Consider the following 27,090-nt stretch of genomic DNA (forward strand, 5'->3'; position numbering starts at 1 on the left):
AAAAAAAATATATTCCATATTAAATGCCAAGTCTGTATTTGGAGAGGCTGTATTGTTTTTCCAATTTTTCCAAGTTTTCCAATTTTCCAGTTTTTCCAAACACGATGGAATAATATTTACCGATATGAACAGTGATGTGGCTTTTGTTGAAATTCTACGTACCAGTAGAGAGTAGATCGACTCCTGACGAACTCTTCCTATATAAACGTGCGGCCCCGAAGTAACACGGCAGCATGTGCAAAGGGACTGAGAAACAGGTGTGGCAGCCGCTTCCGTGTTACAGATTTGACGCGCACTCTTCACACATAAACGTGCGACTGAGAAAGACGTGTGGCGGCCGCTTCCGTTTTGCAGAATTCAATCTTGTTTCAAAATGGGCGCCATGTACTGTTTATATTTTGATGATTTGCGTGTGATATGATTCAACGGATGTTTATATGAATCGTTTAAATTTAAAAAAGCCTTCAATTTCTGATATTTTGCCTTTTCATTTAGGCTTCCCAATTGAAGCCCCGCCCGTAGGGCGGGTACCGTTGCTAGTATGGGTAAATCATGCAAAATTGTGCATGAAAACAAGTGCTTTATTTCTGTGAGTGGAAATAAACCACATCATTGATAAAGGGACAAATAAAACACAGAGCTATACTGAGCGACATGAGCAACGCAGTCAAAACGTGAGAATGCACTTTGCTAGCTACAGGAAATGAGTCGTTCAGCGATGGTTTGCTTCACAGGTGCAAAGCCAACAGAAAAGAAATGACACGGACAAGGCAGCTGTGGTGGCATGGAACTTTTGCAGAAGCCAAAACATCAGCAAGGCGTGTCAACACGCTCACAAAATGGAACACAAAGGGGTGTCTGCATCAAAGACAGCACTTCCGCGAGGCCAGCAGCACATACGGGCAGGGAATACCTGAGGCTTTTCTTAGGCAGAGTGTTCCTGTCAAGGAGTAGATAGCTATGAGGAAAAGAAAGAGGGCCCATAAATAAGGCTATTGTGAGTGACGAGCCCCAAGCCAATACTTAACCAATTATGAAACAAATTACATGACGGATCCATATGAACAATAATAAATTAAAATATGCAAGTATATGATATATTGTATACTGAATATATATATGAATACATACCAGTATATATATATATGTATATATATATATATATATATATATATGATAAGCAGGAGAAGTAAATTCCTACGTGGGGCGAGTGTGAAAAAATTCTGACTCAACCCAGGACTCGAACCCACGAACCTCATCACTTACGCGGTGACAGCCCACTGAGCTATTGAGTCTCTGGGATATCCTCAGAGATTTCTCACACTAACACAGCGAGCTTTATAATGGCCGATGTCTGGGCAGACCTGGGCTATGAGTGTATGTAAGTGTGTGAAAGTGCATTGAAGATTAACTCATCTAACAATTTAATAAACTGGAAGTAAAAAAAATATATATATATATATATATATATATATATATATATATATATATATACATACACACAAACAGTCAGTCCCCGCTATTCACGGGTTCCGCATATTCACGGTTGATAAAATGCGACATGTTTCTTTATTCGCGGAAAAGTGTCCCACAAATTCGCGTTTTTGTCTTCTATTCGCGGCCGTGTTCCGCAAAATCGCGGGGTTTTTTCCCCATTCGCGGCCATGTTCCACGAATTCGTGGTTTTTCAGGGGCGCAAACAAAAAAATTTCACAAGCCGTTAGCTTGACACATTTACAAAACACATCTTTCACCAGCCATGCACAAAGTAGCTGGACATACGTACGCAAAATAACATCTACGAGCCGCGAACTCGACCTGCTTTTGCAGCCGCTGCTGTGTGTTTCACGTTTTCATGGCTTTCGCTGCCGCAAATTTTAACTGCATGAAAATTGAGAGCTTTGCGGGATGTTCCGCCAGCTGCGTAAACAAGTCAACCCTGTAAATTATAGGATGCAAACGCTTCATTAAAATCTATTACAATTTGCAATTTATGGTAAAGCACCATCAGAGATCACAAATGGTACCTGGTGTTGTCGTTTTTTTTATTTGTATGCATTTTTTGTGAAATGCATTTGCACAATGTAATCATGTGCATTTGCGGTCGAAAACATTTTAAACTTTAAAAAATTTCCTCTGAATCAGGAACCGCCGGGAACCTATAATGTATCCCCCTTTTCCCCATTGAAACAATGCCGCGGCATACATTCACGGGATTTTTTATCGACTTTCGCAGATTTTCGTCGACATTCGTGGGTTTTGTCTCGCTATTTCTGGGACTTTCATCAACCTTCGTGGATTAATTATCGTTGACATTCTTGGGATTTGCCTCACCATTCGCAGATTTTGCCTCGCCATTCGCGGTCTATTCCTCTCTATTCGTGGATTTTCGCGACTTGGGAACCTATCCACCCTTTTTCTATTGAAACAACGCCCCCCCATTCACGTTTTCACAATTCGTGGGATTTTCCAGGAACGTATCCACTGTGAATAGCGGGGTCACACGGTATATACTCGTATATATAAATAACTACACATATAAATATATATATATGTATGTAAATAAATACACACATTTACAAATATATACAGTCAGCCCCGGTACTATCACAGCACTTGCTGCACTACCTGTTGGAGACAAGTGTCGTCTGCCACACAAACACATGGTCTCTGCCCTGCTGATCACCAGTTAGGAGGTTTGTAGTCAGGAGTAATACAATAAAAATGAAATATATATAGTATTTACAGAGTTAAGCAAAAGTCACTATGCAGTTGACGAGACGATCTAGATAATCGTTAGATTAGTCACCGGGGAAGTGTGGATTGACCTTCTCAGTCCCCCGACTTAATTCCCATGGATTTTAGCATATGGGTTGTGGTTAAAGATCTTGTGTATGCCAAAAAAAAACCCACAGACTCTGCAATACATTCGGGAGATTTATATATTACAGAGGAATTTGTATCCATCAATGACAACATAGAGTTCTGCAGGAACATTTTGTAATCCTGTGCAAGAATGATGTCAGCATTGTCTTAATGCTGATGGTTGCCAGTTTGAACAGTTATGTCGAAGGGAAATAGTACGAGGGTTTAACTCCACTCTCGTAGTTAACATAATTTCCATATTTTCAAGTGTATTCATAAATGTATGAAACTGTATCGTAACTTTTGCTTCACAGTTCACCAGTGTACACGTACACATACCTACACAGACACACGTGTGCAAACACACACACACCGCTGGGCCCTCCCATTGCATGTACATGCACACAGACACACCCAAGCCTTCACACACACGCATGCACTTGTGCTTTGTTTTCTCAGAATGTTTTGTGTGGCACAAGCTTGGACAAATTCAGTGTCATAAAGGAAAGGAGTGAAACACTAAAAGCTGCAGCACGCATACAACAGCACATGGTGACATGCCTTGCAACTGCAGTGCAGATTCTACAACATGGGCATTCAACTTTTAATGACATCAAGTTGCAATGGCATTTCACAGCAAATTATGCAGCAGACAGCTACTGGTGAATAGATGGTGTGTTGTTTAAGGCCATGTGGTCAGGCTAGAAATGCAGCATATTGCAAAGCCAGATGTTTTGAATGCGCACCATAAATGACAACATTTAATGGATGGACACTGTTAGATAAACTTGACAAAGTAAATGTTCTTTTTTTTTTGATCACCGTATTACATGTTAATTCAAGTCAGTCAATTACTACCGTGGTAGGAATGATCTAGCCAATAAACATGAACAAACCTGTTACAGACAAGCAAGGCCAAGAGCCAATTGGAAATGGTTTTGTTTGAAGAGGTCTTCTCTGATCAGTTCACTTTAATGTAGATTCATTTACCAAAAGCTAGATATACAAAGTTGACAATTAGTAACAAGACTATCGTTAAAGACCTTTTTCTTAGCTTACAAATTTGAAGTTATAGAAAAGCAAAAAAAAAAAAGAAAGTCTTATGAATGATAGTCTGTGGAAGATGCTAGCCATGTGGAAATGATATGGCCAAAAATGAGAGAGAAGCATGAGCTGCTAATTGTTACACAAAATAACTGCTTCTTTAAGACACCGCATGTCAGAAAGACCCTTTCACATTACCTGTCTTGCCTCCTAGGTAAAGTGTGGCTGATATAGTGGGGGCTAGCAGTAGGGGAGAGAGGAGGGCTGGGTGGAATACAGGGAAAAAAGAAGAGTAAGAAAGATTGAAAAGTCACACAGAACTGTAGATGTGAAACGAATAGAAGTTATTGTTAAAGTGAACCTACCAATAGTATGTTACCTGGTGATAAGGAAGCCTTCCACAAAGAAATTTTTGAAGACACATTCAAATATATAACATAAAGAACACTTCCTTTGTCCAGTGTTACATAATAAGGTTTAGAAGAAATTTCCAAGTTGTTGCTTTTGAGCCCAAACCACCACAATATGCTTTTCTACATACAAGTAAGAAAAGGAGTGTAATGGTTAGAACTTTATTAATCATGGAATTATAATTAATTTGTGTTAAACCCTTAACAGATCTCACCTCTCAGACATAGTCGACTTGATGCTATTGGTTCGTACGAAGGGGCTCTGAGACTCTGAGACCTTATTTGCAAGGCCGTAGGCACCAGTTGCAGGGGATGCAAAAAGGATCGGTGGGCAAAGTACACCACCAGAGAGCATGCCCATTTCACCAGATGTTGGCCCAATCATACTGCCTTGGGATTTGCAGGATGGAGGTGAGGCCACCATGACTCCCGGGCTCCAAGGGCCACCGTTCGGTGTGCTACAATGACCAGCGGAGTTACTTGGAGTGGATATCTTAGGGCCGCAGATGTTGGGACCTGGGAATGCTGGTAGGCCTGGACTTGGAGCAGGGCTTGCGCTACGGCTGCTGCCCAAAGGGGACGGTGAATCTGAGCTTCCACGTCGTACCAAACCGGTGTGAGAGAGGATGTTTGTTGAGGTCTTGTTGCAGTCTGTGACCAGTTGTTGCTGTTGCTTGTTCACTTTTCCACCAAAAAGCCTGTTTGCAGACATTTATCACCACTCTCAGAATGTATTTGTGTAAACAGAACATGTACAAAGAAAGATATGTGGATAGATTGTTGACTCACCCAAATACAGAGAATGCTCATAAGGTTAAGTTCAATATATTGAATAGTCAAGATATTTAAACAAGGACATTTTCTCAGTCACAACATTTACAGCTTAAATCAATGATACTTAAATTACTTTGTGGTAAAATCGAATTGTATTTGCTATACCTGCGAAGTGTTGGAGATGCGATGTCTGGTCCTTTGGCCAAAACTTGAGTTGGACTCGTTGGACAAGGAGCCTGCCCTGTCCCTACCTTTGCAATGTTTGAAATGCATGAATCTGCGGGTGTTGCTGCTGCAGCTGCTGCAGCCTTTTCTCGGTCAGTTTGATTGACCTGATACATATCCCTCTCTAAGGAGTGGCCTGGTTCCTTTTCGTGACTCTGTGTTGTGGTGGGGGGGATGGTAGGAGAGGCAGTGCTGCAAGGAGGACCAGCGGTGGGAGGACTGGAATGTCCAACACCTATACGAGAAGGAAGTTTCGAACCAGGAACGCATCCTGCAGACTTGGAGCTCAGGTTAGAGTCAATACTGCTTGTGCTTGAACGGTTTCCAGTGCCGCGTCCACCACTAGACTTTGCAGGTCTTGGCAAACTGCGGTAAGTAAGAGTGGCACGTGAAGCTGTCGGCAGGAAGCTTTCGTCAACTGCACAGCCATCGACACTTGCCTTACGACCGGTGCCTGCCCGGCCAGCGATGCCGGCTCTTCCAAGTTTCCCTACAGTAGCAGAGCCACTAATCACCATGGCACCACTGGCAGTCATTATGCTGCCACCCGTTGGACGCTTGAATCCAAATGACGATGCCACACTTCCACCTCCTCCTGAAGGCCTCGCAATACCTGATGGTGGCTTCCGACCTTCATCTCCACTGCTGCGCCCTGCGTCGGATGGTGACCGCTGCACCTGACTCGGCTTGGGTGAGTGATGCCCTTGCTCTGAAGCCTTTGCATCATCGGTTTTGCCTTTGACAAAGGGAAAGGATTATTGGAAAAGTTTCATTATCATGCATTTCACATAAATCAACATAAAGACCAACATGTAAAACAAAATACAGGAAATGAATGGATAAATAAACCTCATCAGGATGCATGGATGGTTGATGATATCCTGCCCCCATTCACAGTTCCCACTCCCCCAAGCTCTCCCTGCCCTCTCCCACCTCCCCTCCCCCCTTGGGGTCAGCCGGCTCTCCTGCACCCCCTGCCCCGCTGGCTGACCAGCACCCCGCCCCCGACCTCAGTGCCTCTTGCCTCATCCTCTTGCCTCATTGCCTCTTGCCTCATCCCACCTCTTGCCTCATCCCCCCGGTTAGTTCTCCAGCACCCCATGCCCCGCCGGCTATCCAGCTTCCCCTCTCCCCCCCCCCCCCGACCTCGGCAACACTCTTGCCCCCCCTCCCCCCGGTCAGTTCTCCTGCCCCTTCCTTCTCAGTCCCCCACCCCCCAGCAATGCCAAGTACCTTGCTAGTTTCAACAATCCGGAAACGTTACAAGCTCAAAATGGCTGACACAATAGTTCCGGAATATCTTACTCCCTTTGGAGCTCTCAATTTTCGTTTTGATTCCGACCCGACTGTAATCCCAGTGCTTCATTGATAGGGAGATGCATGGATGTAAAAATCCCGAAGGCACCTTTTCCATTGTAAGTTTACCAAATATATAATCTGATTCAAAATATATTAAGTCCATCATACAAAATCTCTCAACTCCCAATATTATGCCAATTTCATTGTTGAACCTTATAACCCTTACAGCACCAACATAGACACGGATAGTTAACATTCAGATTCAATCATACAAGTATAGAACTCATTCCAAATGCATAATTTAGTAAGGACTTATTCCACATACATCAATATTAATGCATCAAAGTTTTAACAATATAAAAAGCTTAGAATTGATTTCATGTTTAATATATTGATAAAGCATTGCTTTGCCTTCTTTTTAATCCACTAGGAAAATGTTTGATAATTAATTCTGTTCATGGGGGGTGGGGAGGGAGGGAAACAACGATATTTTCAATGACAATACCACTTGGTACAACTTGGTCCATTTTCAATGACTCCTACCCTCCGATTGAGCGTTTTCCATCAAAAAATGGACTTGATGCACAAAGGACAGCTCAGTTCATTTGGTAATAGACATGCTTTGGTCTTGGATTAGGAAGATAGTAAAAAAGGGGACGACATTGATGTGATGCCAAGCTATCAATATATTATAATATGCTAAGGGGTTGACGCTGTGCACCTACCTCCGTTGGCACACTGCTGTCCACTCTCCATTGTGTGGTCATATGGATTCTACAACTTGATCTAAGGGGTTAAATGCCAATAGCCTGTGACACCTTCAGTTGAACGTCAGGCATGGACAGCCTGATCGTGAATGACTTGGGTAAACAATGCCGAATGGTAAACCATGAATCAATAACAGCCGGTTCATTATTTCTATACACAGTCAATGGCGAAACTGCAAATGCCGAATCCACGAATGTCACGCGTGGAAACCCTCACATCATTTCCTCATTCTCCTCCTCAATGTCTCCATATTTTCATTCCAATCAGCATCATTCCAATCACAAATTAATACTATATCATTAATATAACAAAATACAATGTTACAAACACTCATGAGTAAAACGAAGATAAATGTCGTTCTAATGTGATAACCAATACAGATGAATCTGCCGGCGAGCAAGGGCGGATACGTCACACCTCTTGTGGATGGAAACTCAAAATCACAATTGTATTGAGAAAATTATGAATCCTCCCACACTCCCTCCTTAAGATGGATAAAAATGGCGTCATTCAGGTGGAAATTCAACTTTACAATTGCATTGAGATATTATCAAACCAGCAAATGCTTCCACATGCAATAAATGGTGAAACTGCAAATGCTGAACCTGTGATTGTGTTTACTCCAGATCGGGAGCAGTTTCGTACAGGTGGAAACGCAAAATCATAATTGTATTGAGGAATTTATGAAATCTCCCACCCACCTTAGGACACCCGCTGGGATATTATTTTTACATTTATTTATTTATATTTATTTATTTATTTATATTTATTTATTTATTTATTTATTTATATTTATTTATTTATATTTATTTATTTATTTATTTATTTATTTATTTATTTTTATATTTCTATATATATATACATACATACACATACATACATACATACATACATATATACAGTGGAACCTTGACTTACGAGTTTAATTGAACTTTGGTTGTTTCTCGGTGTTTATCTTTCATAAATTGATCGTCTGTTTGCCGTGTCGCGAGCAAGGCCTTTGCCGCGTCGCGAACGATTTGAAATCGAAGTTAAGTGATTGTTCCCATTTGTATTTTCGTTAAAACTGTATTTATTTATGGTGTTGTACGTATATTGTGTCCCGACGAAGATTTTTCGGTGCAAATCTTTCATACCTGTATTGAAAATCGTGTTAATTCGTGTCGTGTCTTGAGGCCTTGTACAGTGTGCACTGTACAACCTTGAGGCTTTGTTTTTCTCTCAGCGGTCCGTCGTTTTGTGATCCAATAACTTTCGTTCTCTGTATTCCCAGTCTTTTCACCCATAGCCTACTTCCTTGTGTAAATCTCAACAAAAAAAAACAACAACAACATTTCCTTCTCTGTTCTCATTCGTTTATTCATTCTTATTCGTTCGTTCGTCCTTCGACCACGTGTTTCTCCCCCATTTCCCCAGATAGTTTTCACTCATTAACCTTCAATGTTTACACTTTCCCCTCAAGTTATGTATTCCGTCATATTTTATAACACCTTTTTCTTCTTCTTCTTTAAAAGGCTGCTTTCGACTTGCTCACCAAATCAATTCATCCCAAAAAAAATATCCATCTCCTATAGTGCCTTTTTTCTACATTCCCTAAACTCTCCTGCACTCCATCCTCCATCCAGCGTCCTTAAACGTATTTTTAACTCGAAGGTCACAAGAAACTCATTTTGCAATAAATGTTCGTTTCCCATAAATCGTACACTTTCAAAAATCCAATCTCACCCCTCCCCTCCAAATCTTCCCCATAACCCCTCCCCTCCAAATCTTCCCCATCACCCCTCCCCTCCAAATCTTCCCCATCACCCATCCCTTTCAAATCTCCCCCCTTGCCCCCTCCCTCCTAAACTACCCCCTCACCCCTCCCCGCCAAGACGCCCCCTCGCCCCTCCCCTCCTAGACTCCTGCCTCACCCCTCCCCTCCAAATCTCCCCCATATCCCATCCCTTTCAAATCCCTCCCCTTGTCCCTTCACTCCCAAACTCCCCCCTCACCCTCCCCTTCAAATCTCCCCACCCTCATTGCTTCTCAATTTCCCCCCTCTCACTCCCCCTCCTCAAAGCGTCCTCCCCGCTTCTTCCCCTTTCAAACTCTCACCTCCATCTCCCCCAACCTTCTGCCTCGCTCTTCCCCCTCCTCAAATAACACCTCATTGTGGCTCACCCAATCACCATCAAACCTTTTGTCCGCCCCATCCTTCCCTTTCTCCGAGCTATTCTGAAATTTCTGACACACCTTCAACAGCTCTCCCTACCTCTTCCACCTCTTCCACATCTTACCCTACCCCTCCTCCCCCCTGTTCTGTATCTGATGCTCCCCCTTCCTCTTCATTAACGGTATGGACCTCAAACATCCGGGGCCTTCGTTCAAACTTAACTGATCTCTCCATACAGGTTGCTTCTGTCAAACCAGACGTGATCTGCTTAACAGAAACTTTCCTCCTTTATGATGTCTCTGATTCCATAGTATCTCTCCCGGGCTACTCCCTCCTCCGGTATGATAGACCTGAGCCTCGTCCTGGAGGCGGGGTTGCTATCTTTATCAAAAACTCTCTTCCTCACTCGCCCTGCACTGCACTCTCTCCACCTCACCCCCAGGAATACCTCTGGCTACGGCTTCCCCTTCGCTCCCACCTCTTGTTCATATGTGTGTTGTACCGTCCACCAAACAGTGATGACTCCATCTACATCTCGCCGTCTGATGATATGGACCAACTTCTATCGACTCATCCCAACTCTCTCTTCCTCATATGTGGTGATTTCAACTGTCATCATGCCAGTTGGCTGGGTGTGGGTACCTCTCTCACCAGCCATGGCTCCTCAGCAAAGGACTTCTGCGACTCACTGGGACTGACACAATCTGTCAATTTCCCGACCCGGATCTCAGTCAACGGAACATCTTCTCTTCTGGACTTGGTTATGACTAACTTCCCTGAAAATGTCTGCTGCTCTTCTTCTGCTCCGATCGGATCATCTGATCATGTCCTTGTTAAAGTGGACATCTCTCTGACCATCCTCAGGGAGCCTGCTCAGCGTCGACGAGTCTGGCATTTCACTCAGGCCAACTGGCACGGTCTTCAAGCAGCCATCAATCATCTGGACTGGTCTCCCATCTCTACCACCTCTGACATCAACTCATCCTGGGAATTCTTCCAAAGTAAATTGCTCTCTCTCATGCACAGATTTATCCCATCTCGTCTTCAGTTGTCATACCCTTCCTCCCGTCCATGGTACACGGAATCTTGTGGTGAGGCTGTTGCCCAGAAACAACTTGCCTTCGTCTCCTGGAAAGCAAATCCAACGGAAGGAAATCTCATTTCCTTTCACAAAGCCCGAAACAAGTGTGTGTCCACCCTCAGGAGAGCCAGGAAACAATATCTCTCCGTTCTCAAGACCGAACTCTCTTATCTGTCTCCCTCTTCCAAATCCTGGTGGCGTCTGGTCAAATCCGTTTCTGGTGTTTGTTCCCCCTCCATCCCCTCCCTTACCTCAAACGGCTACACAGCTGACTCCGCACGTGAAAAAGCTGAATGCCTCAACTCTGTGTTTGCCTCTAAATCTTGTGTCCCAAACCCATCCCTCTCTGTACCCACCATACCCAGTCGTGCCCTGCTGCTCCTGGACTCCGTGTCCTTTCCTCCTGACAAGGTGGAAAAGTTTCTGTCAACCCTCGACTCTGATTCTGCAACTGGACCCGACGGCATCAGCCCACGGGTCCTAAAATCCTGCTCTGCTGCTCTATCTCACCCTCTCTCTGTTCTCTTCACCCTCTCTTTTGCTCAAGGTCAACTGCCATCTGCTTGGAAATCAGCCAACATCACCGCTTTGCACAAAAAAGGTGCAAAAACAGATCCTAGCAACTACAGACCAATCAGCCTTCTCCCAATTATCAGCAAAGTCATGGAATCCATCATTGCTTCGGATATGAAATCTTTCCTCTTCTCCAATGGCTTGATCTCTGATCATCAATTTGGTTTCAGACCAGGTCACTCTACTCTGGACATGCTGCTTCTGCTGTCTCAACAATGGATGGAGGTCCTCAATGCCAAACAGGAAATTAGAGCTGTCTCCCTCGACATATCACGTGCCTTCGACACGGTCTGGCACCCCGCTCTGCTCACCAAACTCTCCTCCTTTGGTATCCATGGAAATCTCCACGCATGGCTGGCGGACTTCCTCTCTAGTCGTCATCAACGTGTGGCCCTGAATGGGTTTCTCTCATCTCCTCTTCCTGTTCAGGCTGGAGTTCCCCAAGGCAGTGTTCTGGGCCCCGTGCTTTTTCTGGTCTTCATCAATGATCTCTCTGACTCTCTCGAAAATCCTCTCTATCTCTTTGCTGATGACTCCACTCTCTGCCGCTCCATTCCTCTTCCCTCAGATCGGCAGTCTGCTGCCTCCTCACTCTCTGAAGACCTGGACAAAATCACAGACTGGTCAAACAAGTGGAACATGTCTTTCAATCCTGACAAATCTCACACTCTTACTATGTCTCTCCAAAAAGATTGACTGGACAACCCTCCCATCTACTTTCTCAACAATCCTCTCCAAGAAGTTCTGTCGCTCAAGCTTTTGGGTCTCACTATCTGCCATGATCTTTCTTGGGAAAACCACATTTCCAAGCTGGCCTCCAAAGCCAGTCGCCGACTGGGCATCCTCCGTCGTGCGAAGTCCTTCCTCGGCACACCTGAGCTCCTCACCACATACAAGGCTTTCATCCGCAGCTCAATGGAATACTGTTCTCCCCTATGGGCCGGTGCTCCTGCCTCACACCTAGCTTGGCTTCACGCTGTTGAAACCAAAGCTTTCAGAATTATTGGAATCTCCCGCGATGAAGCTATCTCTGAGGGCCTTTCACTCACTCACCGCAGGCAGGTAGGTGGTCTTTCTGTCTTCTACCGACTCCTCTCCGGCCTTGCACCCCCAGCTCTCTCTGTGCTCTGTCCCCCAAATATTCCTACAGGTCGCACAAGATCTGCCAGCAACCCTCTGATGGTTAAACTGCCGAAATCTCGGCTCTCTGCTCACCTTCACTCTTTCATTCCTCTTTTCTCCCGCCTCTGGAACAAACTCCCTCACTCCCTTCAATCCCACTCCTCCCTCCAGGTCTTTAAAACAGCTGTTCACCACCATCTCTTATCTTCCCCCATCCAAAACCTTGATCTTTTCTACCCCCGCTAATTCACCCCAGATCCACCTTGTTTGAAATTCCAACTTCTTTCCTGGAAGTCCTGGCAGTGTCCATATGTTTTATACCTCTCCCACCGCCCCCTTCCCATGCCCCACCCCCCCCCAAAGCCCTCGCCCTCTCTCAGATCTCTCGATGTCTCCATGTCTCTCGGTCCCTGCTCTCAAATGTTGTGTTTGTGTCCTTCCCCCTCTCTCCCCATCTTGTCTACCGCTCCCGATGTTATATGTTTTATGTGTCGGTTTGTCTTTCTGTGTGATTAATGTTCGCTCTTTCACGAGCCTCGATCTTGTATACAAAAAAAAAAAAAAAAAAAAATCTGCTGGGGGCGCATCTCTCGTCACATCCGGCGCGGGGCCGCGTATATCCGGCGGGGAGTGACACGCCCTCGGCTCGTTAGCTCCGCCTCGTGGAATCGGCACGTTGCTTCTCATTGGGTGCGTGCGGGGGGGTTACCGGCTCCGCCCTTGACGAGGAGCTGACAAGGAGCCCCTTTGTGGTAACCCCGTGGAGCGCATGGTCTGGAGCGCGTTGTCTGGAGCGCATTGTCGATGGCGGCTAACCGAGCCGGTGGGAGGACGCACACTCCCCCCCGCGCAGCGCCGTGCCCCTCTGTTGTTGTAGACGGGGAAGAAGATGGGAGGAGGTATGGGAAAGGTCCTAAACTCACTACTGGTGCCATATAATCACATTCTGGTGCAACGAAGAGTCATAATTAATGGAAACGAGGCCTTAACTGACATAGACTAAGAATAACTAGCAAGATGTCCGAAAGTTGTCTACGTGTGGTGCGGTGGACCTGGGCACGACATTTAATGGGGGAATAAGGGGAAGGTCGGCTCTACTGATTGTTGTTTACAGACAATGGGACTAGGGAATGGGGGATTGGGGATAGTTGGGGAGTATTGGGGAAAATAGGGGAATATTTACAAGCGGATATGGAGGCCAAATTCCATATTCGCAACATTGCACCCTTCTCTACCCTCGGGGCGTCCCGACCCGATAAATTTTTACCTACTTTAGTGTGGCACGCAATGTAGTTCCCTCTACTATTAACTCTACCCTGAGTGCGACAGTTTTACAGATATTCACAAATGAGTAAATATGTCCCCCTGCGACGTTGCACCCTTCTCCTCTCAGAAACACACCCACAGGATAACCGAATCCGGAAAGAATTCTCAAACTAAACATACAGCCGGTAGGGAGCATTATCTACAAGACTACGCTGATATTTACACTACGATCCAGGACCTGTTTTTGGAGGAACACATGCAGATGTTATGCATAGAGAGAGCACGCTTGCCAGCATCGATACACCAACCCACGAGTGCTCTGTGGCCGACGGCCTTTAATAACGTGCAGAGCACCCCTTCCAAGCATCAAGCACCACCCCATCACACAGTGAGCACCATCCGGTGCACCAATAAAGTGTTTATAAATCATTGTGTGGTGTCGCAGCCGGCCGATGTTCTGCCGCTGGTCTTGCCTTCGTGTGGTGCACTTGGCCTTCTTACTTCTTTTCAAAAATAAAGAAAGGCGCCAACCGCGTCCATTTCTGTATTTTGGCCTTCAGTGGTGTCAACTATAAGTGGTTCACCTGTTTGGCATAGGTGCCACGTTGACCCATAGGTCCTTCCACGGGTGGTGCTTGGCCGCAAAAGAACTGCGGTCCATTGTGGGTGGCCACAAACATTGCGGTCCGTATGGTGTATCGATCCAAGCAGCAAGCAGCGAAAGTGCAGGCCCACAACTGCGTAGCCAGCACCGCTCTCTCCTCTCTCTCTACCCCAAAGCCAGATCCTCGGAGGTGGGAGACAAAAGAAGAAGACAAGTGAGTAAGGTGGTAAGGGCGCAAAAGTGCACGCAATATAAGATGATGCACACTGGGGGCACATGGGAACCAGGTGAGACAGGTACGTTCCTATCGTACGCCCCCCCCCCCACCAGGTAACCTACATGGCCCCTCCCTTACCCCTTACTGTATCCACAAAACTCAACACTACCCATAAACATCTATTTTACAAATCAACAAACATCCCTACTGTCTTCCCCGTTCCTCCCATAAACCAAATTCGTCTTCTCTCCCTCCTAACCAATCAAATTTGCCATTTTCAACTCTCATCAAAATTTGCCATTTTCAACTCAACATCAAAATTTGCCATTACCAATTCATCATCAGTCCCTCCTAGGGAGGGAGAGATGGAATCACCCCAATGTCTCATCCACGTCGTGATGCGTCTCACCAATCCACACAGCAATCTCATTTCCTGCTACAAACCAAGAAAACACAGGTGTGGAGTCATCATCATCACCTCAGGTAAGTGGCTGCGTATGGTGCGACAGGTTCATCAATCCTAACTATCTCCTAAATGACTTTAACAACTTTACACTACCCGGGGTCTTTCTCCGGCCAAACCATTGGCCCTCTTACACTATGGGTTCTAAAAACCAATTCCCATTGGCCAAACTGTGGTGCTCTTCAATTTGGGGTCTCACTCCCCCGATTCATCTCCCGGTGCCCTCGCACAATTTCTGGGCTGTGGCGTGTACCTCTCCCAGCGGGTCTACCCACCTGCACACCTCCACCACTGCGGTTGCCTCCGAGCTTACCTGCTCCTTACCCTAACCTAACTACCTGGGGAAGGCCCTCTGGCACTCTCCCCACTCGGTGCCCTCTCTGGCACTGGGCTACCCGGGTCCATCCTCCGGATCCTCGGGCCCCATCCACAACTCTACCGGCTCCCAGAGCCCACCTGCGGCCTCACCTGGCCGACATCCTCACAGTGGTGGAGTGCCCAACCAACTACACACACTAACAGGCTACACGCCCAGCCATTTCCACAACACTAATGCACCCATCCAAGTACCATTCTGCAACCGCACCACAAATGCCAATATCCAACCACAATTTACCTGTACCCTCTACCTAACACTTACACTACCCGCCCTGGGTACTCGTGAAAGGGGTCCACTCTTCCCCCATCCACACCTTCGCACCATGCACACCACTCCGTACCACTTACTCCAACTCTCTCCACACACCTGTACCTGCACACCTGTGCTCTCACACCTGGTGCCACCTGCACCCTTCTCTCCCCAAGCGCATTCGCGCTGATCCACAACACTCACTACTCATACACTGCTCCTCACACCTGTCCAGTTGCACACCTGTGCAATCACACCTGTTCAATTCTCACACACACGGCATCATCTCAGCTAACTACTCCCTTCTGAAACTTGCGCTTCCCAGTCGTCCCTTTAAACTATTGCGCTCCCTCGTCATTATCATCCACACTAATCTACCTGCGTCCCTACTACAGGTATCAGTCACTAACTAAACTTAACGTCACCTAATGTCAATCCTCGCTAGATCCCTACACACCATATCCTAACCCACCCGGGCTAGTTTTCACTGCCATACACCCCATAAGCTATTGCTCCTTTGCCCCCCCATGGGAAGGATGGTGGATTTGCCATCCCACCACATCGGGGGTCTCTCACTACCAATTTTGCACATCAAATTTCAACAAATCAAAAATTTGGCCAATCATTGCCCATCATCTGCCAATCACTACCGCCAATCCTTTGCCAATCATCAAATTTTGTTTTTCTCTAATTTTGGGTCCAAAACACGATCCTCATCACCCGTCTACTCACTACTGCCTCTCGGTGCGCCAATTCCTGTCCAAAGCCCGGCTTCGTAAAGCCAAGCAATGGATGCTGGTTGTTTTGTGCCTGCGGCTGGATGCGTCCGGCATTCGGGGCAGGGACGGGGGCTTACCCGGGCCGAGATCCCACGCACCCCCTCGGCGTGGAGCCATCCAATGTCCCGATCTCGACCTGCCGGCACGTCTCCACAAAACGTGGTCGCCATGACGACCCTTCCTATCCAGCTGCCCGCTCCACCTAGTGGAGCCTGGACGCGGCCGTTCAAAGCGAGGCCCGGCACGCACCGAGGGCCCGATTCGGCTATAAGTCGCTCTACACTCTACCCCGTCTAACGTCGATGCTTCACCTGGACGCTTACACCCCGCAGCCCGTTCCTTGCTCACACATCCAGCCGTTCCCATTCTCCTCGTACCTTTCCTTACACACCCAGGTACCCTCATTCCACTCACAGCCTTGGTCACACATCTGACCACCGAACACTTTGGCACACATTCGTTGCTCGCACACCTCACCAATACACCGCTTCGCGCCCCCTCCTCGGTCACCTCCTCTGTGACAATCACAGGTGTGCCCTCATTCGCACACCCAACCACGTGCCTCACCACCAACTCCAGCGTGCATTCCCACTCACGCTCTACCATTCCAGGTGTGCATCCTTCCATCCCAGGTGTACATCCTCGCTCACCTGTCACAACCAACTCACTCTCCTTGTCACTCTCAATACTCTCACCTCCATTCTTGACAGCGCACTCACCCTTACTCTTGACAGCGCACTCTTTCCCCATGCACCTGTCCGTCACACACCTTCCTCGCGTCACACCCTCTGTAACACTCACCACTCCGCGCTTCCATGTGCCCCCTCGCACACGCGCTACGACCGACTCACTCTCGCCAGCACCCTCACTCCTTGGCACGCACTTTTTCCTCACACACCCCAGAGTCGGACTTTCTCGCACACCTCCTTTTTCGCACACCAGACCTGTCGCACACTTCACCAACGGCCTCTCACGAACACCCGGGTCCATCTCGACCCCCAAGCTCCTTAAATCCCCTGGCGCATCATACGCACGACCATATTGGTCACCACTTACACCGGGTCCTCTTCCTCTTCGCTTCTCCTCCATCACCTGCGAATCCCTCATCCGGTTAATGAGCACATCATCACGATCCAAACACAGACTTTGGACCAATTCTTTTATCTCCTCTTTTATCTCTTTCTTATCCCCTCTCCGTCGCTTCTTAATTTCGCTCATCCCTTCTTCCACTTCTTCTAGTTTCTGCTTCACCTCTTTTATTCCCCGGTACGTCTCCTCAAGCTCATCCTCTAAGGCTACCTTGACCGTTTCCATGTGCGTCCTCACCTGCCGGTCCTTCGTCTCCATTACCTCTATCACCTCGTCCAACCTCGTTGTCAGTCCCTCACGTACCATCTGACATTCCCTCTTTGTCGCTATCAAGTCGTTTTTTATGTCGTTTTGTGTCACTTTTAACCCTCCTAATACCGCAGTGTTCCTTTGAACCTGCTCCACTAACTCCGTTTGTCCCTCCGTCAGCTGCTCCACCTCCTGCGTCAGGTCCTCTATGCCCCCTTGTAACTTTACAGTCCCCTTTCTCACCTCCTTCTCCATGTGCTCCTTACAGTGCCTCACCTCCTCGCGCACTCCTCCGACCTCCTCACTCACTCCTCTTCTGATCTCCTCTCCCATCACTTGCATCTCCTGCCCAGATGCCACCCTCATCTGCTCCATTTCCTCCCTGTGAGCATCCAGTTTGGTTTCTACCCCCATTCTGACCCCCTCTATCTGCTGCCCCATTTGGTTAACTTCCCTTTCCGCTTGGTCCCTCATGTCCCTCAATTTGCCTTCCATGGTGTTTTCTAACCCCTCTAACCCTTTTTGCATCCCTTCCATTTGATTCTCTTGAGCGGCCATTCTGTTTTCTACCCCCGTTAACCCCTCCTGTATTTCCCCTAATCTATCGTCTAATTTCACAAATTTCATGTCTAATCCCTTAAAATTATTGTCTAATCCCTTAAAATTATTGTCTAATCCCTCACTGGTACCGCTTCGTCCCTCATTACCCCTATTTTGCCCTCCAATCGCTTACCCTGAGCATCCATCCGGTTCCCCATTACCCCCAATTGCTCATTCTGAGCCTCCATCCGGTTCCCCATTACCCCCAATTGCTCATTCTGAGCCTCCATCCGGTTCCCCATTACCCCCAATTGGTTACTCTGCAGTTTGAGGGACGCCTGCATTTGCGCCATAAATTGCTCCATGAGGACCTGCATCTGGGCCATCCCTCCCACTTGTGCAGCGGGTGCGGCCGCCGTAGCTATGTGCGAGGCGCCATTTCGCGCGTCTGCTACCCCCGCTGTTTCGCTCTCCTCACGTGTCTCAATTTGGTCCTGGACCGACCCTGCTTCACTCTCCCCTACCGGACCCCAGCCGTCTTGATCCGCCATAGCGCGACTTTCAAAATTCGAGTTTCGTAACACAAATCCAAATTTTGCTGTTATAATTTCGTCGAGCGCAGTAACCGCGGGACCGCGCTCCGGATCGATTTTGTCGAGCGCAGTACGCGCTCCGAATCGATTTTCCCTCCCAAAATTTGGGCCTAACTAATTTAGTCCCGGGTCCGAATCTCACTCCTCGACACCAATTGTTACAGACACGACTTTGATGTTAAGGTGGGCCGAGCGGAATGGCCGTCGTGTCCGCACAAATTACCCGATTATACTCGACGTTGACGGAGCCGCGCTACGCTGGATCAATAAAGGAAAAGAAGACACCCGGCTGGATTATAATGACAGACACCAATGTTTCGATTCTCAATTATATTCGTACGGAAAGGTTAGATTACAGGGGCTAGAGGTATATCACAGGAAGACAGGCACTTAGACACACTCTTATATTGACCCCGGACAGACGACAGATAAACGGGACAACGGCTGACTCACACGGGGATTGATGGCAGGGAAAGGCAGGTATCGGTGGCTCCAGGTGCGCCTGGGCTCGGGGCAGAATCCACACGGTTCGGTCCGGTCCAAAGATGCGGGGAGGTCACAGCGCTCGGAGGTAACGTTCTTTCCCAGGCGGGTTCGCTTCCTCTCAGCGATCGCAGGCAACGTTCTTTCTCAGGCGGGGCGCCTCTGACTCAGCGCGCGCAGGTACTTCTTTCTCCAGCTGGGGGCGCATCTCTCGTCACATCCGGCGCGGGGCCGCGTATATCCGGCGGGGAGTGACACGCCCTCGGCTCGTTAGCTCCGCCTCGTGGAATCGGCACGTTGCTTCTCATTGGGTGCGTGCGGGGGGGTTACCGGCTCCGCCCTTGACGAGGAGCTGACAAGGAGCCCCTTTGTGGTAACCCCGTGGAGCGCATGGTCTGGAGCGCGTTGTCTGGAGCGCATTGTCGATGGTGGCTAACCGAGCCGGTGGGAGGACGCACACTCCCCCCCGCGCAGCGCCGTGCCCCTCTGTTGTTGTAGACGGGGAAGAAGATGGGAGGAGGTATGGGAAAGGTCCTAAACTCACTACTGGTGCCATATAATCACATTCTGGTGCAACGAAGAGTCATAATTAATGGAAACGAGGCCTTAACTGACATAGACTAAGAATAACTAGCAAGATGTCCGAAAGTTGTCTACGTGTGGTGCGGTGGACCTGGGCACGACATTTAATGGGGGAATAAGGGGAAGGTCGGCTCTACTGATTGTTGTTTACAGACAATGGGACTAGGGAATGGGGGATTGGGGATAGTTGGGGAGTATTGGGGAAAATAGGGGAATATTTACAAGCGGATATGGAGGCCAAATTCCATATTCGCAACAATAGTATTTCATTGAACTCGGACGATGGTGATGATAGTATTTCATTGAACACAGATGATAGTTATGATACGAATAGTTTGTGCTCAAATGATAGTTATGAGAGTAGCTTTATTGATGACTGAGTATGATTCTGAGTATTCATGTGATAGTTATGACTTAGATGATTCTGAGTGAAAAAGTGTTTTATTTTAAGCACAGCGATATATATAAAACGGAGCTGTAAAGCTCAAAAGTGTTTTATTTTAAGCACAGTGATATATATAAAACACCACGTTTTCTCACGCTATAAATATGGTTTATTGTGATACTTGCGAGAAGGAAGTAAAATATTATAAACAACATATTCTCACCGCAAAACATACATACAACATTCTTAACAAACTTTCCCCTCTTCCACCTAAAACAAAACATTGTAAGGTCTGTAAAACAACCATCCTCAAGAAGGGGTTTAAAACCCATCTTAAAACTAACAAACACTTGTCAAAATTGTTTACTATTAAAAATACTGATGGTGCTTTCAAAAGACATATCAGGATTCGAATCTTTAACTTCAAACCTCCCGAACCAAAGTCTATAGTTGATGCTGTAGAAATAGTCAAACCTGCTGTTCAAACATTGATTGAAAAAACACTAAAAGAAATGAAACCACTTAAATTTTATATGGGGGTAAAATTAGAAATGACAAAGGATAAAGGAGTTATAGATACACCATACATGAGAACTGAGCCACACTTTATATCTTCATATCAAGATTTTAAAACATCAGGAGTCTATGATGAACTTATTAAACAAGAGCAAGATGTGGATAATTCAATCGTAGGAAGTGGATTCAATATAGGAAAAATTATTTACATAGACATTCATATTCTTAAATCAGATCCTCTAAAAGCTTCTTCTTACATTGATTTACCCAGTGTTATCAAAAATAGAAAAGCAGTTATCAATATCAAAAATAAAGACAATAAATGTTTTCTCCGGTCTATTTTAGCACACTTACATCCTCCACATTTTCATGATGAAAGAGTATCTCATTATAAAAAATATGAGAATACATTAAATACGAAAGATCTAAAGTTTCCGATGACTTTAAATGATATTCCTAAATTTGAAAAGATGAATAATTTATCAGTTAATGTTTATGGTCTAACAGAAACAAACAACATTCAGGTTTTAAAGCTTTCTGACAATTGTAAACAAACTCATATTAATCTTCTATATTTTAATTCAGAGGAAAATTCACATTATACATACATCAAAGATATTGCTAAATTAATAAAACGACAAGTATGTAAAAGAACAAATAAAATATATATTTGTATGCGTTGTCTTAACTTCTTCCATACACAAGAAAGATTAGATAAACATTCAAATTATTGTGGTGAACATAAATCAACGGTAATCAACATGCCTAAAAAAGACTCAAAGATCACATTCAAAGATGAAAAGAAAACAATAAAACATCCATTTGTTATATATGCTGATTTTGAAAGTATTTTAGAAAAAATTGATACTGCTTCTCCAGATCCAAAAGAATCATACACAAATAAATATCAAAAACATACTCCTTGTGGTTTTTGTTATTATATCAAATCATCCGTTGGTGATAAATATAACAAGTTAGAGATGTATAGAGGCTCAAATACCCCAGAGGAGTTTGTGAAACGACTAGAAAAAGACTGTGTTCGATTAACCAAGATAATGAGAGAAACCAATAAACCAATGTCCTTAACAAGTAAAGAAAAAAGGGAATTTATAAAAAACAATGTCTGTCATATTTGTGAGGAGAAAATTGGTAAAGGTCGAAAGGTTAGAGACCATTGTCATCTCACTGGTAAATATAGAGGTCCGGCTCATCAAAGTTGTAATATTAATTATCAACTCCCCTCTTTCATTCCTGTCTTTCTTCATAACAACGCTCATTATGATACACATCTATTTATCAAGGAACTCTCAAAGACTTCTGGAAGTATCTCAGCAATTCCAAACACGGATCAGAAATACATTTCATTCACAAAAACAATTCACACATCTCCTATTACTCATATCAGATTTCTTGATACATTTAAATTCATGGCAAGTCCATTGGCTAACTTGGTTCAAAATCTAAAAGAGTTTCCATGTCTTTCAGAGTATTTTTTAGATAAAGATTTTCTAACACAAAAGGGAATTTACCCCTATGACTATATGGACTCATTTGAGAGATTCAATGAAACACAACTTCCTTCAAAAGAAAATTTCTATAACAAATTAAACAACAGTAATATATCTGATAAAGATTATGTACACGCACAAAATGTTTGGGAAAAATATAACATCAAGAATCTTGGCGAGTATCACGATTTGTATCTCAAAACTGATGTGCTTTTATTGGCCGATGTATTTGAAGCCTTTAGATCTGTTTGTCGCACTGGATATGGATTGGATCCTGCTCACTACTACACAGCACCTGGATTGGCCTGGAGTGCGATGTTGAAAATGACAAAACAAGCTTTGGTTTGATAACCGATGTTGATATGCTTTTGATGATTGAAAAGGCAAAAAGAGGTGGAATTTCACAAGTCTGCTCGAGTAGATACGCAAAAGCAAATAACAAATATCTTCCAAATTATGATCCAACGAAAGAGAGTTCTTACTTGATGTACTATGACGTGAACAACCTGTATGGCTGGGCAATGTCTCAGGCTCTTCCTTATGGAAAACTTAGATGGGTAAAGGAAAAAGACTACAAAAACGTTTTACAAGATGTATGTATCCCTACACAAAAAGAATTGGATGAAGAAAAAGTTGGTTATTATTTTGAAATTGATTTAAAATATCCAGAGGAACTCCATAACCTACACAAAGATCTCCCATTTGCTTGTGAGAAAGAAAGTCCAAAGAAAGAATGGTTGAGTGATTATCAACGATCGTTTGATATAGGTGAATCAACAGAAAAATTACTTACTACATTATATAACAAGAAAAATTATGTTCTACACCAAAGAAATTTGCGACAATATTTATCAAAAGGTCTAAGAGTAGAGAAGATCCATAGGGTTCTAAAGTTCAATCAAAGTCATTGGTTAAAGGGGTACATTGATTTTAATACACAAAGAAGAACAGAGTCAAAAACAGATTTTGAGAAAGACTTTTATAAATTGATGAATAATGCGGTCTTTGGTAAGACTATGGAGAATGTGAGGAAAAGACAAAATATCAGACTATCAACATCTTGGGAACAAGCATCAAAATTAATTAATAGACCGAGTTTTACTCGAGCTGAGGTCTTTACTGAGAACTTTTGTGCGATCCATTTGATTAAAGAGAGTATTGAAATGAACAAACCTATTTATATTGGAACAACAATTCTTGATTTATCAAAGTCATTAATGTATGATTACTTTTATAATAACTTGAGGAAGAAATATCAAAATGATGTTAATCTACTTTATATGGATACAGATAGTTTTATTTTGAAAATTAATACCAACGATGTTTATTCAGACATGAAAAGAGACATTAATATCTATGACACGAGTAATTACAGTCCAGAGAGTGAGTTGTTCTCTTCTAAAAATAAAAAGGTGATTGGAAAGTTCAAGGATGAATTAGGAGGAAATGTTATGAGTGAATTTGTGGGATTGAGGTCAAAGGCTTATGCTTATAAATACATTGTGAATAACGTTGAAAAGACTGATAAGAAGTTAAAAGGTGTAAAGAAAAATGTTATTAAAGAAACAATAAACTTTAAGGATTATTATAACTGTTTAACAACAAAGAAAGAAGAGTTTAGAAAGATTAATGGAATAAGAAGTTATAAACATCAATTATATTCAGAAGAGATAAATAAGAAAGCATTGGGGGCTTTTGATGATAAGAGGTTTATTTTAGAAAATGGAATTGATAGTCTCCCTTATGGTTATATAAGTATACTAGCGGGGTCACCCGTGGGAATCCCACGGGCATGGATGTGTGTGACATTTCGACATATTGAGTTATATGCTGCACATTCATTTTTACAAAATGGTTACTGGCAAGTCATCAGATCCAGAAATGGTGTGAATTTAGTTATTTCACATAATATGTGACCCCTCACTCCTCTCCACCTGACACTCTCCTGTCTCCACCTGACACTCTCCTGTCTCCACCTGACACTTTCCTCTCTCCACCTAGCACTCCTCTCCTCTCCAAACCCTCACATCCCTCTCCTTTCCAATCCCTCACCTCTCCAATCCCTCACACTCCTCTCCTCTGCAATCCTTCACACGCCTCTCCAATCGCGCCTCACACTCCTCTCCAATCGCGCCTCACACTCCTCTCCAATTGCGCCTCACACTCCTCTCCAATCGTGCCTCACACTCCTCTCCAATCGTGCCTCACACTCCCCTCCAATCACTCCTCTCCAATCGTGCCTCACACTCCTCTCCAATCACGCCTCACACTCCTCTCCAATCGTGCCTCACACTCCTCTCCAATCGCGCCTCACACTCCTCTCCAATCGCGCCTCACTCGCCTCTCCAATCGGCTTTCCCCGTCTCGTTTCTCTCCTTTTTCTCCCGTCTCGTTCTTTTTCTTGCTCCAAATCGGCCCGTCGGAATCGGAAATCGGCCCGTCTCGCCCGTCGGCCCGTCGGAATCGGAAATCGGCCCGTCTTGCTTTTGTGCTTGTGCGTAAATAAATTGTGTTCATGACACCATTTCTGGTGTTGGGCTAGCGGCTAGGGTGCCGGCTTAGGATCCTGGGTTCGAATCTCGGTCGATCGCCGAATTAATGCCAGGGGGGTTGACTCAGCCTGTCATCCTTCCGAGGTCGGCTAATTGAGTACCAGTTCACTGGTAATTCCCTGTTTGTCGTTGAAGGCGGCAAAAAGGGTTGGCGTCAGGAAGGGCATCCGGCCGTAAAACATTGCTTCAAAAAGGGGACAAAAAAAACAACAACTACCACGGTCCCCGAAAAGGCCAACCCCCGCTTTGCGGGGAAAAATGGCCTCTAAACGGTGGTTTTTACACCATTTCTGGATCTGATGACTTGCCAGTAACCATTTTGTAAAAATGAATGTGCAGCATCTAACTCAATATGTCGAAATGTCACACACATCCATGCCCGTGGGATTCCCACGGGTGACCCCGCAAGTTTGCATTGACGTTCGTCGATGGACTCGTTCGCCCGTCTCATTCGTTTTCTTGCTGCATCCTGTTCAAGTCTGCGTTCTTCATCGATCGTCTCATTCATTTTGGAAATAGAAGTTTCCACGCAGCGCATGAATTGTCACGATCCTCAAGAGGAATTTGTCTCGTAATCATCAAATGATAAATGGCAAGTAAATTATATTGTGGAAAATTAAAGATTTCAAATAAACCTATTTAAAGTGTATTCGCACATAACTAATTTTAAAAAACGAAGAAATATCTCTCGGTAATTTCCTGAAACATATTTTACTTCCGGCTAATAATGTTGAATTAAATAAAAACGAAGAAATATATGTCGGCATCATTGTTGACGTTTTTGTGACGACTGTCATCAAACGAAAAAGTAATATATCTTAACGGAAAAGCAAAAGCGAATTTTTAATATATATCGACACGTTGCCGTCGGTGTCATGTTGGGCGGTGTATGATACACCATGACGCGATTTTTAAAAATATATCTCTGCATTTTCCCGCGTGTGTGGAATGTTCTCAATTATTGCTGACACCGAGTCCAAAACCATCGATAAAAATGAAATCATATGGTGAGTTAGATTGGAGATAAAGGCGTGAGAGAGACTCAATGGCCTTGAAGTTGAAGTTACAGGCGTTTGAGAATTCATTTCGTTCTATAAACGGCAACTTTCATTGGATTTCCTTCCCGTTTTTTTTCAACCGAGTCGAAAACTATGTTAGCGACTGTGAAAAATGAAATGATATATCGAATTTTTAATATGTATCGACACGTTGCCGTCGGTGTCATGTTAGGCGGTGTATGATACACCATGACGCGATTTTAAAATATATATCTGCATTTTCCCGCGTGTGTGGAATGTTCTCAATTATTGCTGACACCGACTCTAAAACCATCGATAAAAATGAAATCATATGGTGAGTTAGATTGGAGATAAAGGTGTGAGAGAGACTCAATGGCCTTGAAGTTACAGGCATTTGAGAATTCATTTCGTTCTATAAACGGCAACTTTCATCGGATTTTCTTCTCGTTTTTTTTCAACCGAGTCTAAAACTATGTTAGCGACTGTGAAAAATGAAATGATATATCGAATTTAAAATAGATATCGACACATTGCCGTCGGTGTCATGTTGGGCGGTGTATGATACACCATGACGCGATTTTAAAAAATATATCTCTGCATTTTCCCGCGTGTGTGGAATGTTTGTGGAAAATTAAAGATTTCAAATAAACCTATTTAAAGTGTATGCGCACATAACTAATAAAAAAAACGAAGAAATATCTCTCGGTAATTTCCTGAAACATATTTTACTTCCGGCTAATTGTCGGCATCATTGTTGACGTTTTTGTGACGACTATCATCAAACGAAATAGTAATATATCATAACGGAAAAGCAAAAGCGAATTTTTAATATATATCGACACATTGCCGGCGGTGTCATGTTGGGCGGTGTATGATACACCATGACGCGATTTTAAAAAATATATCTCTGCATTTTCCCGCGTGTGTGGATTGTTCTCAATTATTGCTGACACCGAGTCTAAAAGTAAAACCATCGATAAAAATGAAATCATATGGTGAGTTAGATTGGAGATAAAGGCGTGAGAGAGACTCAATGGCCTTGAAGTTACAGGCCTTTGAGAATTCATTTCGTTCTATAAACGGCAACTTTCATCGGATTTTCTTCCCGTTTTTTTTCAACCGAGTCTAAAACTATGTTAGCGACTGTGAAAAATGAAATGATTTATCGAATTTGATTTGAAATAAAACTGGGGGAGAGCAAGACACCACGGGCCTACAAAACAGGACTCAAAGCTATGCGAGTTAATAAAATGGTGGATATTTGTTTATAGCCACTCCCAGAATGGGTGGAGCTATGGGTG

At 44.6% G+C, this 27,090-nt stretch overlaps 2 protein-coding genes across 2 annotated transcripts in view; both read right to left on the reverse strand.

Annotated features, from left to right (window-relative positions):
- Positions 1-6,420, reverse strand: part of LOC144889054 (neuron navigator 2-like) — a 64,309-nt gene extending 57,889 nt beyond the window's left edge. The window contains exons 1-3 of the mRNA XM_078768863.1: positions 6,297-6,420; positions 5,259-6,054; positions 4,535-5,017 (exon numbers count right to left, since the gene is read on the reverse strand). Of these exons, the coding sequence (XP_078624989.1) occupies positions 4,535-5,017; positions 5,259-6,054; positions 6,297-6,420 (1,403 nt within the window). The remainder of the gene's footprint in view (positions 1-4,534; positions 5,018-5,258; positions 6,055-6,296) is intronic.
- A 6,513-nt stretch (positions 6,421-12,933) lies between these two features.
- Positions 12,934-14,500, reverse strand: LOC144889053 (uncharacterized). Its single transcript, XM_078768862.1, has 2 exons — positions 14,167-14,500; positions 12,934-13,181 (listed from the first exon to the last, which is right to left on the reverse strand). The coding sequence occupies exons 1-2, from the start codon at positions 14,462-14,464 to the stop codon at positions 13,000-13,002; spliced, it is 480 nt and encodes a 159-aa protein (XP_078624988.1). The 5' UTR covers positions 14,465-14,500; the 3' UTR covers positions 12,934-12,999.
- Positions 14,501-27,090: the final 12,590 nt, after the last annotated feature.

Source organism: Myxine glutinosa, unplaced genomic scaffold (genome assembly GCF_964187855.1).
Source record: "Myxine glutinosa unplaced genomic scaffold, kmMyxGlut1.1 SCAFFOLD_623, whole genome shotgun sequence".
NCBI lineage: Eukaryota > Metazoa > Chordata > Myxini > Myxiniformes > Myxinidae > Myxine > Myxine glutinosa.

Bases quoted from the DNA above. Each gene is read 5' to 3' on its own strand.
- LOC144889053 (XM_078768862.1), bottom strand. From the start codon at position 14,464: ATGTGCCCCCAGTGTGCATCATCTTATATTGCGTGCACTTTTGCGCCC. The intron at 13,182-14,166 runs GTGAACCACTTA...CTACAACAACAG, and splicing joins GTGGCACCTATGCCAAACAG to AGGGGCACGGCGCTGCGCGG.